The 15,863-nt window shown below is 45.2% G+C and overlaps 1 protein-coding gene across 4 annotated transcripts in view; it reads left to right on the forward strand.

Moving 5' to 3' along the window:
• Window positions 1–15,863, forward strand: part of dmd (dystrophin) — a 267,266-nt gene that overhangs the window by 201,260 nt on the left and 50,143 nt on the right. For all 4 annotated transcript variants that reach the window (XM_041978350.1, XM_041978351.1, XM_041978352.1 and 1 more), the window contains 6 exons: window positions 273–445; window positions 560–716; window positions 2,041–2,152; window positions 2,814–3,082; window positions 4,042–4,188; window positions 15,131–15,191. In XM_041978350.1, coding sequence (XP_041834284.1) covers window positions 273–445; window positions 560–716; window positions 2,041–2,152; window positions 2,814–3,082; window positions 4,042–4,188; window positions 15,131–15,191 — 919 coding nt within the window. The remainder of the gene's footprint in view (window positions 1–272; window positions 446–559; window positions 717–2,040; window positions 2,153–2,813; window positions 3,083–4,041; window positions 4,189–15,130; window positions 15,192–15,863) is intronic.

Genomic DNA, 15,863 nt, shown 5'->3' on the forward strand with positions numbered 1-15,863 from the left:
TCGACGTGAAGCTGCTGGCTGGATGTGGCTCAAAGCCGACATCAGAGGACGGCTGGATCACAGGAAAATCTGGGCTGTGTTTGGTGCAGCGTGTTCCTGACATCCCTCAGACCTTCTCTGTTAAATGAATCGTTTTCCTGCAGGTTTCATTGCTGTTCAGGGATTTCTCCTTGTTCCAGGATTTTCTTTACTACTCTGATCAGCTTCTGAGCCGTTAAATCCGATGCCTAACAGAACAAACTCTCTTCTCTTATTTTTTCTTGTGAAATCAGGAGCTCCAGGCGGAGGTCAATAACCACACAGAGCTGTATCACTCCCTGGATGAGAACGGCCAGAGGATCCTGACCTCGCTGGAGGACTCCGGGGACAGCGCCCTGCTGCAGAGACGGCTGGACAACATGAGCCAGCGCTGGAACGACCTGCGCAACAAGACTCTCAGCATGAGGTGGGAGAAGAACGGGGATCCCGGCACTGGGGATCCCGGCAGCGGGTATCCCAGCAGAGGGAAGCGGTGCGAGGGTTCTGGATGAGGACTGAAGCTCTTGTGTTTGTGTTGCAGGTCCTACCTGGACTCGGAGATGGCACCCTGGAAGAGGCTCCACATGTCGCTGCAGGAGCTGTTAAACTGGCTGAGGCTTAAAGGTCAACAGCTGGAGCAGGAGCAGCCTGTAGGGGGCGACGTTCCCGCCGTGCAGACACAGCTGGACACACACAGAGTACGAATACACAACATTTACTTTTTAACCTCTGATTTATACTTTGTCTTTTCTCACTTCTGGAATGTGGAGAAAAGAAGAGATGAGCTCATTTTTTTTAAAGTTGACAACAGAAACTGTGTACAATCCCAATTCTAACAAAATTAGCACGCTGTGTAAATATAAATAGAACAGAAAACAATGAATTATAAAACTCCTCAACTCATATTTTATTCCCAGTAGAAGATAAACGTGTCAGATGAGACGGAGACGTTTCACCATGAGATGAAAATATGAGCTGATAGTGAATCTGATGGAAAAAGTTGGAACAGGAGCAACAAAAGGCTGGAAAAGTACCTGGTACAAACCAGAAACACCTGGAGGAGCATTTAACAACTAACCAGGTTACCTGGCAACAGGTCAGTAACATGACTGGTATAAAAGGAGCATTTCAGAGAGGAAGAGTCTCTCAGTTTTAAGGCACAAAAAAAAAAAAAAAACTGGAGGTAGATATGACAAGTGATTCTGAGTCCATGTTGTGACTTCCAGCACAGAACCATGCCTGAAGATCACAAGTGTACCCTGCGCACAGAGATTCCTCCCGATTCTCTGAATCTTTTGATATTCTAATCAGTACATGCTGGGATCTTCACTGTCTTCAGTTTTACATTCAGGAACATTTTATGAAATTGTTCCACAGTTTTAGATCCAGTTTGTCTCAGATTGGTGAAGCTCTGTCCATCTTTCCATCTGAGAGACTCTGCCTCTCTGAAATGCTCCTTTTATACCAGTCATGTTACTGTTCATTTTACAGAGTCCCAACTTTCCAGGAATGAAGTTTTCCTTCGTGTAAGTCTGTAGTCTTGGAAAGTAGCGAGGAGTATCAGATATAGTGACGAGCACATTTTCAGGTTAAAATATCGACATAGCCGGGATGTAGCTCAGTGGTAAAGCGCACGCTTTGCACGTATGAGGCTCAATCCCTGGCATCTGTAGCCCCAAGGGGGACACAAGCCAGTGATCTGTGAGGGCCGGTCCCGAGCCCGGATAAACGCAGGGTTGTGTCAGGAAGCGTGTCCGGCGTGAACATGTGCCAAAGAAACGTGCGAATACATCCTACGACATCCGTACCGGGTCAGATGGAAGCGGGGCATCGCTGAGGTGAGCCCGGAGGGGAAAAGCCGAAAGGAAAGAAGAAGAAGGCATTTCAGGCTTGTTATATCTGGTTGTAGGCCGACTGTTGTTTCTTCCCTATCGGCCTTCTCCTCATTAGGCACCGTGACTGCCGGCAGAGTGCGAGCAGCATCGGGTTTATCAGCTTAAACCAGCACGTTTGTGTCCACAGGGCTTCAAGAAGGACTTGAGAGCGAAGGAGCCGGCTGTCACCAAGGCTCTGGATGATGTGTCCATCTTTCTGTCTGAGCTGCCTCCAGACTCACCGTCAGCGGATCAGAGAGGTGAGGCATCATCAGAGGCCTGAACTCCAGCGGCTGGTCGTTTCTGGTCTGAAAACTTTATCGTAGAACCATGAATAATGACTTTGTAATAAAAAGACTGGATTAGAAGTTTCTTCCCAAACCTCAACACAGTCCGTCATCTATGGTCAAATTAACGGATGATGATATAAACAGACTTCTATCCAACAGGTCAGCAGTTTTAGACTGTTTTTTTCATATAGTTTATGGTTCCAGGTGAGTTTGTTCTCAACAGTAACTGCTGAGGGCCGACATACAGACTACCACTCACACTCACTCCTAGAGAGAATTTAGAGAGCAGTTAACCTAACATCACGTCTTTGGATGGTGGGAGGAAGCCGAAGAGAACCCACGCATACATGGGGAGAACTCCTCACAGAAAGGCCACGCCCTCCAGGTTTAAACCTTCCTGCTCCCGGGACTCGAACCAGCGACCTTCTACACTTTATATTAATCATAAAGCAGACATGATGGATCCCAGCAGCCATGCAGACTTCCCTGATGTCAGTGTTTGGATCCTAAGGCTGAAACTGGATTTGTCTAAATCCCGATGAGTTACCAGCTGTCTTTGCTAGATGCAAACACCAGCAGAGGTCTGGGTCGGTTAGTTTTTCTTTACGTCCTGTTTTCCTGTGACCACCAGATATCAGTCCGGAGGAGCGTGCTCAGAACGTGGGGCGGGTCCTGCAGAAGGAAGCAGATGATGTGACCATCAAATGGGACCAGCTCAAAACCAACTCGGCCGCCTGGCAGAAGAGGCTGGAGCTGGCTCTGGACCGACTGATGGAGCTGCAGGAGGCAGAAGACCTGCTGGACGCCCAGCTGAGGCAGGCAGAGATGGTGAAGGAGTCCTGGGACCCAGTGGAGGAGCTGATGGTCAACTCCCTGCCTGAACACATTGAGAGAGTTAAGGTGAAACGGAGGGTTTTCTCATCGATGTGATGCATTTAAAGCTGCTGGATCTGAGAGTTTGCATCTGTATTAACATATTCTGACACACAGCTAACACAGCAGCCTGGCTGTTATTACAGAGGTTTTCCAAAACCTTCATATTTTTATTTTCACTTTTTAAAAATAAAAAATAAAGAAAAGAAATGCTAGTTACGTGGATTAGAGATTAGCTTAGTTTTTCCAGTGCTTTTACAGAGAAAAGATGAGCAAACAAAGCTAAAAGCTCTTACTCCCACTTGTCTTTTTACCTTTAACATAAAACTAAACTAAGGAAATAAGTTAATTTGTTTTAGTTTTGATTGATTGTAGTTGAATATACAAGCTAATATATAGCTAACCCACATAAAGCTAAAGGTACAAGCTGTTAAAGACTTGAACTGAATAAAACTTTATCAATCCTGAGGGGACTTTAATGAGAACTGCTAACAGTCATTAGTGATGATAAAACGGTGTGGTGGTTTTTTACTCCTGAACTGTTTCCACTGAGCTGAAGAAGCCTCTGTCTGAACACAATTAATAGCACCATGTTGTCCTTCATGATGTGGAGCAGTCTGGAGAATAAACATCAGTAAAGTACATTCGTACCTGGAGTAAAACAGACAAACACAAACCAGGAGGAAAGAAGAGAACTTGTAACAGAAAAAACATGTTTTTTATTCCACATATCGAAGGGAAAACTTATTTCAAACTTCTATCTAAAATGTTTTAAATACTTACTTTCTAAAAGTTCAAAAACAACTTACAGTAAAAGCTAAACATTCTATCAAATATTAGTGTAACCTTCAGTTTCTAATGTTTACGTTTCTAATGTCAGCAGCCGACCAATCAGAGCAGACTGTGTGTTCAGGCCCGTTAGCAGTCAGCTGTTCGTCATCAGATATGAGCAAAACTAAAACTGAGATTCTGTTTATGTGTTTCAGGAGTTCCAGGAAGAGATCGCACCCATTAAAGACGACGTCACACACATGAACCAGCTGGCGTCTTCCTTTGATCCCACTGACATCCAGCTGTCGCCTAGCAACCTGGAGCGCATCGAAGATCTCAACGCCCGCTGGAGGATGCTCCAAGTAAACACACTCACACACACACGCACGCAAACATACATGTATGTTCATCATTAAAGATGTAATAGGGAAACATTGGGAAACTTGTTTGTTGAGGACTCAACTGTCATTGTTAATGAAGCAGGTCGTACCATCAAGGCTGCATATGATGTCTTATTATCTACCAAAGATCTTAGCTGCTGGTATAAAGAAGCTCCCGCATGTTCACCCTGCTCGACATAGACACAGTAACTTTAGAATACATCCTGGTGTAAGGCCAGCCATACACAGGCCCGACACACCAGGTGACCCAGTCAAGGGTTACGGTGCCTGGCAGCAGAGCTGGAGCGTCAGCATTACCTGTGCTCTTCTGCCTCCACTAACCTCAGGCCGGACCTTGTTCTATCTTCAGCACTGAGCTTACTGTGCTATGGGAGGATGCTGTAGAGGAAGCCCATGAGCGGGAAGTTCATGACCTTTCACAGTCTGTCCAGTTGAAGCAGGTTGCAGAGCTTCTGGGAGTGAGAGGAAACACCCTTCGCCCGGCGGTGAAGGGTGTTTCCAGAGCTGCTGAGGACAGCAGTCAGTCGCTCTGCTGCACAAAGCTGGGCCTCAACTGGGTACTCAGACCTCAGAGGGTTCTGACTAGAACCTTTCATGAAGGGTTACACCTGGAACCATCAGTAGAAGGTTCTACCCAGAACCCTGCAATGCAGCAATGGTTCCACTAATAACCCCTACTGGGGCTATAGTCAGAACCCTTTTATATCCCTACAGTTTCATCCAGATATTTTATGGTAGACATTAAACAATGAATAGTTTTGGTTTGGCTATTTGACTTTTTTGACCTACCGTATTTTCTGCACCATAAGTTGCACAGGATTATACGGCGGTCTCAATTACGGGGTCTATGTCTGTACTTACCCTATACATAAGTCACGCCGTATTTTAAGGTGCATGCTAAAACATACGGTCATTGGCCTTAACGATGACTCCAGCTGGAAACTTTTCTTTTGGTAGTGTCTCCCACTTAGAAATGACCATAGGTGGTAGTTTTTGTCCATTACTGTGGCAACCAAGAACAGTGAAAGCCGACTTCTCATGTCCCGTGGTGCGTATTGATACCGTGCTGCTCCCCCTTTTCTCCACAGTATGGTTCACAGGGATGTGAAAAGTCAGGGGGACCTGGTCCATGTTGATGTGGTTGGCAGGGTCTTTGTCGGGAATCTTCTTACTGCAGTAGGTGAGGAAGATGGCCAGCTTTCCTTTGTAATCCACTAGCAGTTGCTGCGCCACGGTAGTTCTTGTGTGGATGGAGAGATGACGCCGTATCATAAAACGAAAGCACCAAGGCAGACCTCCGTGGAAGTGTTCGATCTTCATGTCTTGTGCTATCGTTGCCTTCGGTCGAATGGTGACTGTAGAGACGCTTCTGCTGGCTGTTCTTTGTTCAGTAATCCATTGTTTAAGCTGGTCTTCTAACTGTGGCCACCTCGCTTTGTTACCACGGAAACACTGTTTCATTTTCTCAACTTGCCGCAGTTCATTTTCTTGCTTCCTCCACTTCCAAACCATAGATCCATTGATGTTGAATTGTTTCACAGCTGCTCTATTCCCATGTACAACCACGTAACCAATAGCCTGTAGTTTGAATTGTGCTACGTAAGCATGTCTCTTCACTGGTGCCATTTTCAGGGGTCCTTAGACAAACAAATGTTGTTTTGCAGCATACTGTACCTTTATTATACCTACCGGGGGCGTGGCGGAGGTAAGTGTACGTGATCCAACAGTCAATCAAGCGGAACGCTTACCAAAGTCGTACAACAACATTTTTACAGATTTTGCACTTTATGTGTGCACCGGATTATTAGGCACACGGCCGATTTTTCAGAAGATTTAAGACTCTTAGGTGCGTCTTATAGTGCAGAAAATACGATAATTAAATGGTTCTTTAATGAACCCTACTGGTTGAATTTATCACTTTATTCAACATACTTCTTTGCATGTGAGGGGGCTCAGGGGTACACCTGTTTGTTGGCACATGAATTAGTTTCTTCAGTGAGAATACCTTGATAGATGGAGTAATGGAGCTTTATGGGCTCAGTATTAAGCCATAAAGATGTTGCAGTTGTAAATGTTTGCATCTGTGAATCAGCTGGTCTTCCTTTAAAAACAATCTGCCTGAAAATTTCAGGTTGGCAAATGTGCAGAAAGGATCTGCAAGGCTGTTTCATGAAAAACTGGATGCTTTTTTTTGGATGGAGAATTGAACAAAAGTAAAAATGTACCGTGAGGCGTTGGGAATGCGTGACATAAACCGACATCCGCACCACGTGACCGCAGCGGACCAGTTGTTTCCGGGTCCTTCTATGGTACCGAATTTCAACATCAAACATACATCAAAGTGATGAGAAGCCACTACACATGATCCCTGAGGGAGGGGGGTCGGGTCGCGACCAAATGATGTGATACTGTCGTCAGTGGGTTTAATTCAGGGGGGCAGGATTCTGGGGGCGTGCTTCAGGCAATTAGCGATGCATTTTGTCTTGAAGTCAGAGAATGGGGACATTTGCAGCACAATTTTCCCAAATGTTGATTGGTGGATGTCCTGACGTGCTCATGCTAAAGCTTTTGGTGGGCTTGGAGGTAAACCTGGAGACATGGTGGAAATTCTGCCTCATTAATTTCCATTGCCAGTGACAGGCTACCAAATTCAGGCAAAGAAAAGGTGCATCCATGTTTCAAGATGGCTGCTCATGGGACTGATTTCTAGAACCATTTTTATGACAGCCAACCGGCAGTTCAATAAAGCTCATGCCAGACCACAGCTTAAACACATGTCATAACATCCACCAATCAGCATTCAGGAAAATGGTGCTTGACATGACTGAGCTCCTGGGAAGCGTCAGCGGCTAAATTTCATGCTAACTGGCAGAAGCTAACCCCTAAAGTTCTGCCACCTGGGGCATTCCTGTGTCACCTACACTGCTGACTGGCTCTCTGGTGCTGGAAGTCAGATCCTTGTAGAACTCTTGATGGACCCTTTCAGTGAAAAAGGGATTTTCAGACACAAGCGATTCTGGGTAGAACCTCTGCCATTCACGGAGAACCCATTTGGAACCCTTATTTCTCAGAGTGTGGGAGTGAGTCCAGGACGCTGGGATTCGCTGCTGAACCCTCTGAGGACGCCGTGGGCCTGTCAGCATAATGTTGAGGAAGGAGGGCACCCACCTGACAAGCCAATAAGAAACCTTAACTCGGTTTAAAAACCAGGTAGAAGAGTTCAGTGTATAAATTTGCAACATCTGTCCTGTTACAGAACTTTTCCCTACTGTGTTTCTGAGAAGAAATTGTCCAGTTAGCCCTGAGAAAAGGACTGGGAGATATGTCCCTCTCTACATGGTTACCAATTCTTTTCACGAATTACTAGTATGTCGTTATTTTTAGCTTGTGAGGTAGAGAAAGCTTATTAACAAGCTGCCATGACATATCTGCTCACAATGAAACTCCAGCTCGCAGGAAAACCACAAAACCACCGAAGAAAAGCCGCTGTCCTACAAGCCAGACATAGTAGATCTGGAGGACTGGAGTAGGAGGTACAGTACTCCAATTTACAAAGTTCTGGAGAAGGCGAACAATCTCTGTGCAGTATCTGGAGCAGATGATTCCCGTCTCTAATGGCACAGAAGGAAAGGAATCATGAGACGAGCATGCTCTCATGATTTACAGCAAAGGTCCCTCAGAAATGGCCTTTACTTAACAAGCCAAGACAGGAAGCACTGCAGCTCTCATCACACAGCTAAACATCAGAGAACAACCTCTTCTCATCCAGAAGGCGCCGAGGCTTTCTGCCTTTATAGTTTAACTTTGATGAGCATCCACTTTTCTGGTATTGTAGTTGAATTGTAGTCTCTTGCTGCTAGTGTTTTACTCTACCTCATCCTTGGTGCATGCTGTGCTGTATCTTTAGTGGGCGATGTCGCTCCTCCCGCTGCCTTCAACCATCACAGCGCCGTTGTTGCAGCCATTAGCATCTTCATGGAGCATCCACGACAGTAAGAGTCCATCTGATTTGCCAGAACGTAAAGCAGCGTTTGGAACAACGTCACTTCCTTAAAATATGCAAATATGGACGACTGTTTATGTCAGTTTATTGTCAGTGTGACATGTAGTTAGTGCAGGGAATAAAGGTACATTTTGATATATTGTTCAGCCCTAGTTTGCTTCATAAATTGCCAGTGATCAGAATATTACTCTTTGATTATAACCTTATTTAATTATCAGTCTTTGCTTTTCCTCACCATGTGCTGCTGTTGTGAAATTTTTTATTAGTTCCTGTCTATGATGTTAGATTTTTTGGAAAGATTTGCTCACCAAGGGTTTTGACAGATTCCCCTAAACTAGTCAATGTCAGCTTGATTGTATGGAGAAAAGTGATAAAGGGCAAAAAGCATGCATATCAGGCATCGGTGATCAAAGGCAACACAAGCTGTGCTTCTGTCGTTCTGCTGGAAGCCTAGCAGTGATCACATCAAGACATGGCAGACAGAGCCAGTCAGCTGTGAATATATGCATGGAAGCTGCTGCTGACAGGACCAGAAGCCTTTCTGAAGTTAGCGTATGAGCAGATGCTTGTGCATGCACATGCACACAAACATACAACCGTGTCATCAGCGGCTGCATCATCAGCGGCCGCATCATCGGCGTCGTGTCATTGGTGGTGTGTCATCCATGGCTGATCATCCAGTCATTTGGGTTGCACATGAAAGGCTGGCTGCTTAATCAGCGAATCTGACCACAAATCGGTCTCTGCTCATAACTTTCTTGACATTTAAGCTTTCCTTTAAAAATGAAAACAGTTATTTGGCTAAATTATAGTAGACGATATGAATAAGAATGAATATGTTGATGTGTTTAGTTGATGTGTTTAGATTCAAGGAGTTATCTGGTTAAGACACTGCTGTCAAGGCCGAGTCAGATAATTAGATATTGGATGAAATCTGGGCTTTGACTCGCTTTAAACTGACTGTGATTCGCTGCATTATTAGGCTGAGAATGTTTTTGCTTTTTAATCTCACATTCGTGGAGGCAACCAGCTCCATTGTTCGAGTAAATGTTGCAGTACTTGCTCGTGTACCACATGTGTTACCAGAGGAGTCCACTAAGGGGCACTGTTGAGAACTACCTACTGTTTTGCTGAAAACTATCCTCAGTAGACTGGTGGTTGATGAAATTGTAGAGCCAACTCAGATGTCTGTAGACTGGGGGATAAAACACCCCATCGGCTTCCCCCACTCCGTTTCTTGTCTCCATTTTGAACCCTTGGCACAGACAACTGGACAGCTCGGTACATTTATCCTGTAAGGCAGTGTTTCTCAATCCTGGTCCTCAGGGACCACTGCCCTACATGTTTTAGAGGTGTCCATCTTTAACACACCTGACTCAAATGAATGGCTCATTAGCAGGCTTGCAAAGAACTTGACAAGCAGTTCAATTAATCTAAATCAGGTGTGCTGGAGTTGGACAGAACTAAAACATGCAGGGCAGTGGTCCCTGAGGACCAGGATTGAGAAACACTGCTGTAAGGACTGATTGCTATGTGTTGATTTTTACTTATGATAATCTTTTGTATTTATATTTTTGCTGAGAGCATTTGCGAGCCTTGTAAAATCAAATATCTTACATATATTTAATATAACTTGAAAGTAAGTAAAGGATTATTCTTATTTACACTCTGCTGTGCTCTATTGTTTTTGATGTCTTCTCTGTATGTATCAGGATACTGGTGTGAGATCACGTTTTCATCATTCTCGGACAACAAATTAACAGTTTTTTGCCCTGACATCTTGTTTTTGAGACTTTGCTAAGGAATTCCTGCTAGAGTTTTTAATGGTTCAAATAAAGTTATGGAAGGTAAAGACACATTAAGTAAATTAAGTTGGAACGCTGTGTAAAACGTTAATGAAACCAGAATCTTATAATTCAATAATTTAGTGCCAGTAGAGCATCAACAGCATATCAAATGTTGATGCGCTGAGACATCTTACCATTTTATTTTGAATTTGATGGCAACGTTTTTGGACTTGGAGTTGTATTTTTGTAACATTTACTTCACACCAGGATAGTCCAGGGGATTTTGTTCGATTGGGCGTGAAATTCCAACATTTTGCACCACTTGATTTGGTTCCATGCTGCACTTTACTCAAGCAGATCAAAACTCCCTGGACAACATCACGCAGTTACAACAACTGCTCACTAGGGGGCAGTATTCCTCTAAACGTCCACTGACCAACAATTAAGAAGAAGGACATCTGGCACACTCATTGGCCAGAACTGAAACCGTCTCGTTGAGTGCTTGCAAACAATGGCGCAAACCTAAGCTCAATCCCAGACCACCCAATATACACAACCCCTACACACTACCCCAACACCCAACCCCAACACCTAACCCCTACACACAGCCTCTGCACACTACCCCTACACACTACCCCTACACACACCCTCTACACGCTACCCCAACACACTACCCCTACACATTGCCTATACACACTACCCCTACACACTACCCCAACACCCAACCCCTACACATAGCCTCTACACACTACCCCTACACACTACCTCTACACACTACCCCTACACACTACCCCAACACCCAACCCCTACACACACCCTCTACACACTACCCCAACACCTAACCCCTACACACTACCCTTACACACTACCCCTACACATAGCCTCTACACACTACCCCTACACACTACCCCAACACCCAACCCCTACACACACCCTCTACACACTACCCCAACACCCAACCCCTACACACTACCCCAACACCTAACCCCTACACACAACCTCTACACACTACCCCAACACCTAACCCCTACACACAGCCTCTACACACTACCCCTACACACAGCCTCTACACACTACCCCAACACCCAACCCCAACACCTAACCCCTACACACTATCCCAACACCCAACCCCTACACACTACCCCAACACCCAACCCCTACACACACCCTCTACACACTACCCCAACACCCAACCCCTACACACTACCCCAACACCTAACCCCTACACACAACCTCTACACACTACCCCAACACCTAACCCCTACACACAGCCTCTACACGCTACCCCTACACACTACCCCTACACACAGCCTCTACACACTACCCCAACACCCAACCCCTACACACAGCCTCTGCACACTACCCCTACACTACACACACCCTCTACACGCTACCCCAACACACTACCCCTACACATTGCCTATACACACTACCCCTACACACTACCCCAACACCCAACCCCTACACATAGCCTCTACACACTACCCCTACACACTACCTCTACACACTACCCCTACACACTACCCCAACACCCAACCCCTACACACACCCTCTACACACTACCCCAACACACTACCCCTACACATTGCCTCTACACACTACCCCTACACACTACCCCAATACCCAACCCCTACACACACCCTCTACACACTACCCCAACACCTAACCCCTACACACTACCCTTACACACTACCCCTACACATAGCCTCTACACACTACCCCTACACACTACCCCAACACCCAACCCCTACACACACCCTCTACACACTACCCCAACACCCAACCCCTACACACTACCCCAACACCTAACCCCTACACACAACCTCTACACACTACCCCAACACCTAACCCCTACACCCAGCCTCTACACACTACCCCTACACACTACCCCTACACACAGCCTCTACACACTACCCCAACACCCAACCCCAACACCTAACCCCTACACACTACCCCAACACCCAACCCCTACACACTACCCCAACACCCAACCCCTACACACACCCTCTACACACTACCCCAACACCCAACCCCCTTCACACTACCCCAACACCTAACCCCTACACACAACCTCTACACACTACCCCAACACCTAACCCCTACACACAGCCTCTACACACTACCCCTACACACTACCCCTACACACAGCCTCTACACACTACCCCAACACCCAACCCCTACACACAGCCTCTACACACTACCCCAACACCTAACCCCTACACACTACCCCAACACCCAACCCCTACACACTACCCCAACACCCAACCCCTACACACACCCTCTACACACTACCCCAACACCTAACCCCTACACACAGCCTCTACACACTACCCCTACACACTACTCCTACACACAACCCCTACACGCTACTCCTATTTTTTTATTCACAATACTTTTTAGTGGTGTCCCAATTTCCCTCCAGATGGCCTTTTTCTCCTGCAGCTCCTTGCCCACCTGGTTAATAGCAGTGATGGTGTCTTTCTGCACCTGCAGGACTTCCTCTGAGGACACGGTGCTGGGTGGAGTCTCTGGTCTCACCCTTTTCAACCACAGCTGCAGCCCCGCCCACCCAGCTGGACCACCAGGAACTAGAAAGAAATATTATCTAACACTAAATAAACTGCTACCAGTCGCAGGTGTATCTGTACATGTTCTTTTTCTGGATGAAACAAAGGAATAAATGAGCTGATCCTCCTCTCTGCCGTGTCTTCCTCTGACACGGCGTTGACAGCATCTCCACCTGCTGCCCTCCACCTTTCTGACCCTAGTGATGACCACGTTGTCCCCACCAGATAAAACCTGGTCTAGTTTTCCATCAGGATCTCAGTCCCACATTCCGGAGAAATCCTCTTCTTCTCTCTTTTCCCTCCTGAGCCATCATGGAAATGATGTGATGAATATTTATTACAGGCGGTCACCTGACCATTTATAGCCACCATGTGGTCGGGGCAAGGCATTTCCTCACGTGCTCCCACTTTACAGTTAAGTCTGATTTATAAACGGAAACAGGTGTGGGGCATGCGTGCCCACGCTTTTAAAAGTCTGGAAGTTTTTGTGCACCACATTTCCTTTTTTCCCTGCGTATGCCACCTGTAATCTGCTTTGCTACGCTCCGGTTTAGACATGAGGCCCCCGATCCGGTTTTCACCAGAAGCTGACCCGTATGTGCAGCCAGTTTTCCAGCATGCTGCTCTGTAACGTGTCCTACGTCATTTCCTTTCTTTGGTTAACTGGATGGTCCGTTGCTTTCACACTGCAAGAAACATCACACCAGGGTTCACTTCAAGTGAACCTAGACCCTCGGTTTTCAAGGGACCAGAGTTTACTTCTCTGATCCACAGCAGAGTCCAGGTTTACGTTGACACGGCTCCAAACGAATGTGGGCATGTTCCAAACAGACCAAATAACAGCAGAGTGAATATGTCCTAAATTTGTATTTAGATTTTATATGAAATAAATAACTGGTTTTATATTATTTACAAATTTATTATACACAAATAAATAGGTTTTTATATTAGGCCCATGATTTTGAACAAGAACAGCTGTGTTGATTTGACACTATTATCTCATCTCAGGTTCGATAGACAGCTCATTTAGATCAAAAGGAGACTCACATCCTCTCTGATTACACACTAAAAATGAATTTATATCTATCATGTCTATCATTACAAGCCTCTGTTTGTGTCTAGTGGTTGTTTCAGTAAAACACTTCTACTGCTACTTTACAGCCATTATCACATTATCATTATAACAGAAGGAAGATTTCTAAAAGTTTCTTGAAATGACTAAATTTTACCTTTGCATTGTTTAGGAAATCTGTCTCCTGTTAAATTAGTTCCCTAAAAAAGCCAGAAAATTATTGCATGACTGTGACTGTGCATGTTGGTACTTGGCTTCAGTAACCCACATAACAAAACAACCAGCAGTGTAGCTGCATTCCTCTTAAAGTTGACTGTTTTACATCAACCCTCTGTGTCAGGAATAGTGTGCAACAGGGGACCAGATTTTTACCCTTGCAGAGCTGCTGAGGAAGCCATGGTAGTTTGACCATCCCGTCTACATGTGTTTGTGACTGGCGTAGGCTTATGACCATGATCCCTGGGGGATTCTGTGGGGGGTGTTATTGGAGTAGAGGGAGCTGGAATCACTGTTGTGGGCTTCTAGGTTCCTGAGCTGTGTCCACATGTGTACACAGTCTATGGTAAAATAAGATAGAAAAAAAAAACAAAAATTATTGCATCTGGCAAACTTATCGTGCTCATTTTTTCTTACCGTACAATTAATTGACTCAGTTTCCTGAGTTTGAGAAAGCTCTAAACAACACACAGGCTGTTTTGAACGCCCACCATGGCTGATTCATCAAAGAAACACAAGAGGAGGAAGCAAGGAGAAGAAAGAGAGAAAAGGGCAGAGCAAGAGATAAGACAAGAGTCAACAGAGATTTCTCTAGTGCTTATTTTAGTTTCTCTGGGTCTTGTTCATGAGGGATAGTCAGATGGAATGAGATGGACCATCAGATTGGGTGATCATTAGCAGTAATGAGGACGTTGCTCTGTATATGCTCTATGCTCCAACCCTCACCTATAGTCTTCCTGGTCACCTCCTCTTGGAGGTTTTCCAGGCAGGTTCTACTGGGAGGAAACCCTGGGGCAGACCCAGGACCCACTGGAGCGATTTTATTTCCCTTTGGCTTGGGAATGCCTGGGAATCCCCAAAGAAAAGCTGGAGTGTTGCAGGGGAGAGAGAGATGTAGTTCTCCCTCCTGAACCTCGATGCCTCCACAACACAACCTTGGCTAAGTGGAAGATAATGGGTTGAATCCAAATTCACATGTATATATCAAATAAGCTGTTCACTATAATGTAAAATAATGTCTCCCCCCATTAAACCAGCCAAATGAAATGTGGCATGAAGGCTCACAGTGAACGCTAACTACGTTGTAATAAAGTGTAAACACAATTGTTGTTGTTCATATTTTGAAAACAATACAACTAACTTTTGTTAGTGCCATTCATTTGATATTGTTTAGTGAATTTTGGTAAAGTCAGTTTAAATTAAATATTCTAAGTTTAACATGTTAATTAACTTATTTATTTTCTTCTGTCTACCTTAGATTTCCGTGAAGGAGCATCTGAAGCAGCTGACAGACGCTCACAGGGACTTTGGCCTGCATGGTGAGTTTAATCCTGTTAAGTTTCTTTGAAGAAGATGATAGTAGTGTATCTAAGTTCATTTTTTTACACTTATATGATACGATAGGACAGAACAAGACAGGACAGGCTACAATACAATAAGATATGATGCAATATGATATGATATAATGAGAAAGGATAGGGTAGGGTAGGGTAGGGTAGGGTAGGGTAGGACAGGAAACAATCCAATAGGATGCAAAACAATGACATAGGATAGGGTTAGATAACAATGCTCTTTATTATCCCAAAAGGACAATTTGTCTTGGACTCAGTTGCACTTTTCTGGTCAAATCATTGACTTCACCTCACCTGGACCGGTGGTCTTTATTGGAACCAAAGCCCACTTCTAATGAGGCAAAAATTTTACCCTGGTTGGACGGTTGGAACTGAGCTAGGAATTGTGGTTATGTCATGCTTCGGATGGTTGGACTCAAAAATACTCAGTGTCCCAGGGATGGGTTTAAGATATTTATTGTACAGAGTTGAATACTGAAAATGTGCGCTCCGGCTTTTCTCCGCTCAGGGTCTGTGGACACACAAGACGGCAGTTAGAAGGCAGGCAGCTGATGAGAACTCAAAGAGGGAGTATGAGTTAACGTACCAGCAGTGGAATCCAACAGGGCACAGAATGTTTCATCCAGTGAACAGAGAAGG

Source organism: Melanotaenia boesemani, chromosome 24 (assembly GCF_017639745.1).
Source record: "Melanotaenia boesemani isolate fMelBoe1 chromosome 24, fMelBoe1.pri, whole genome shotgun sequence".
In the NCBI taxonomy this organism is placed as follows: Eukaryota; Metazoa; Chordata; class Actinopteri; order Atheriniformes; family Melanotaeniidae; genus Melanotaenia; species Melanotaenia boesemani.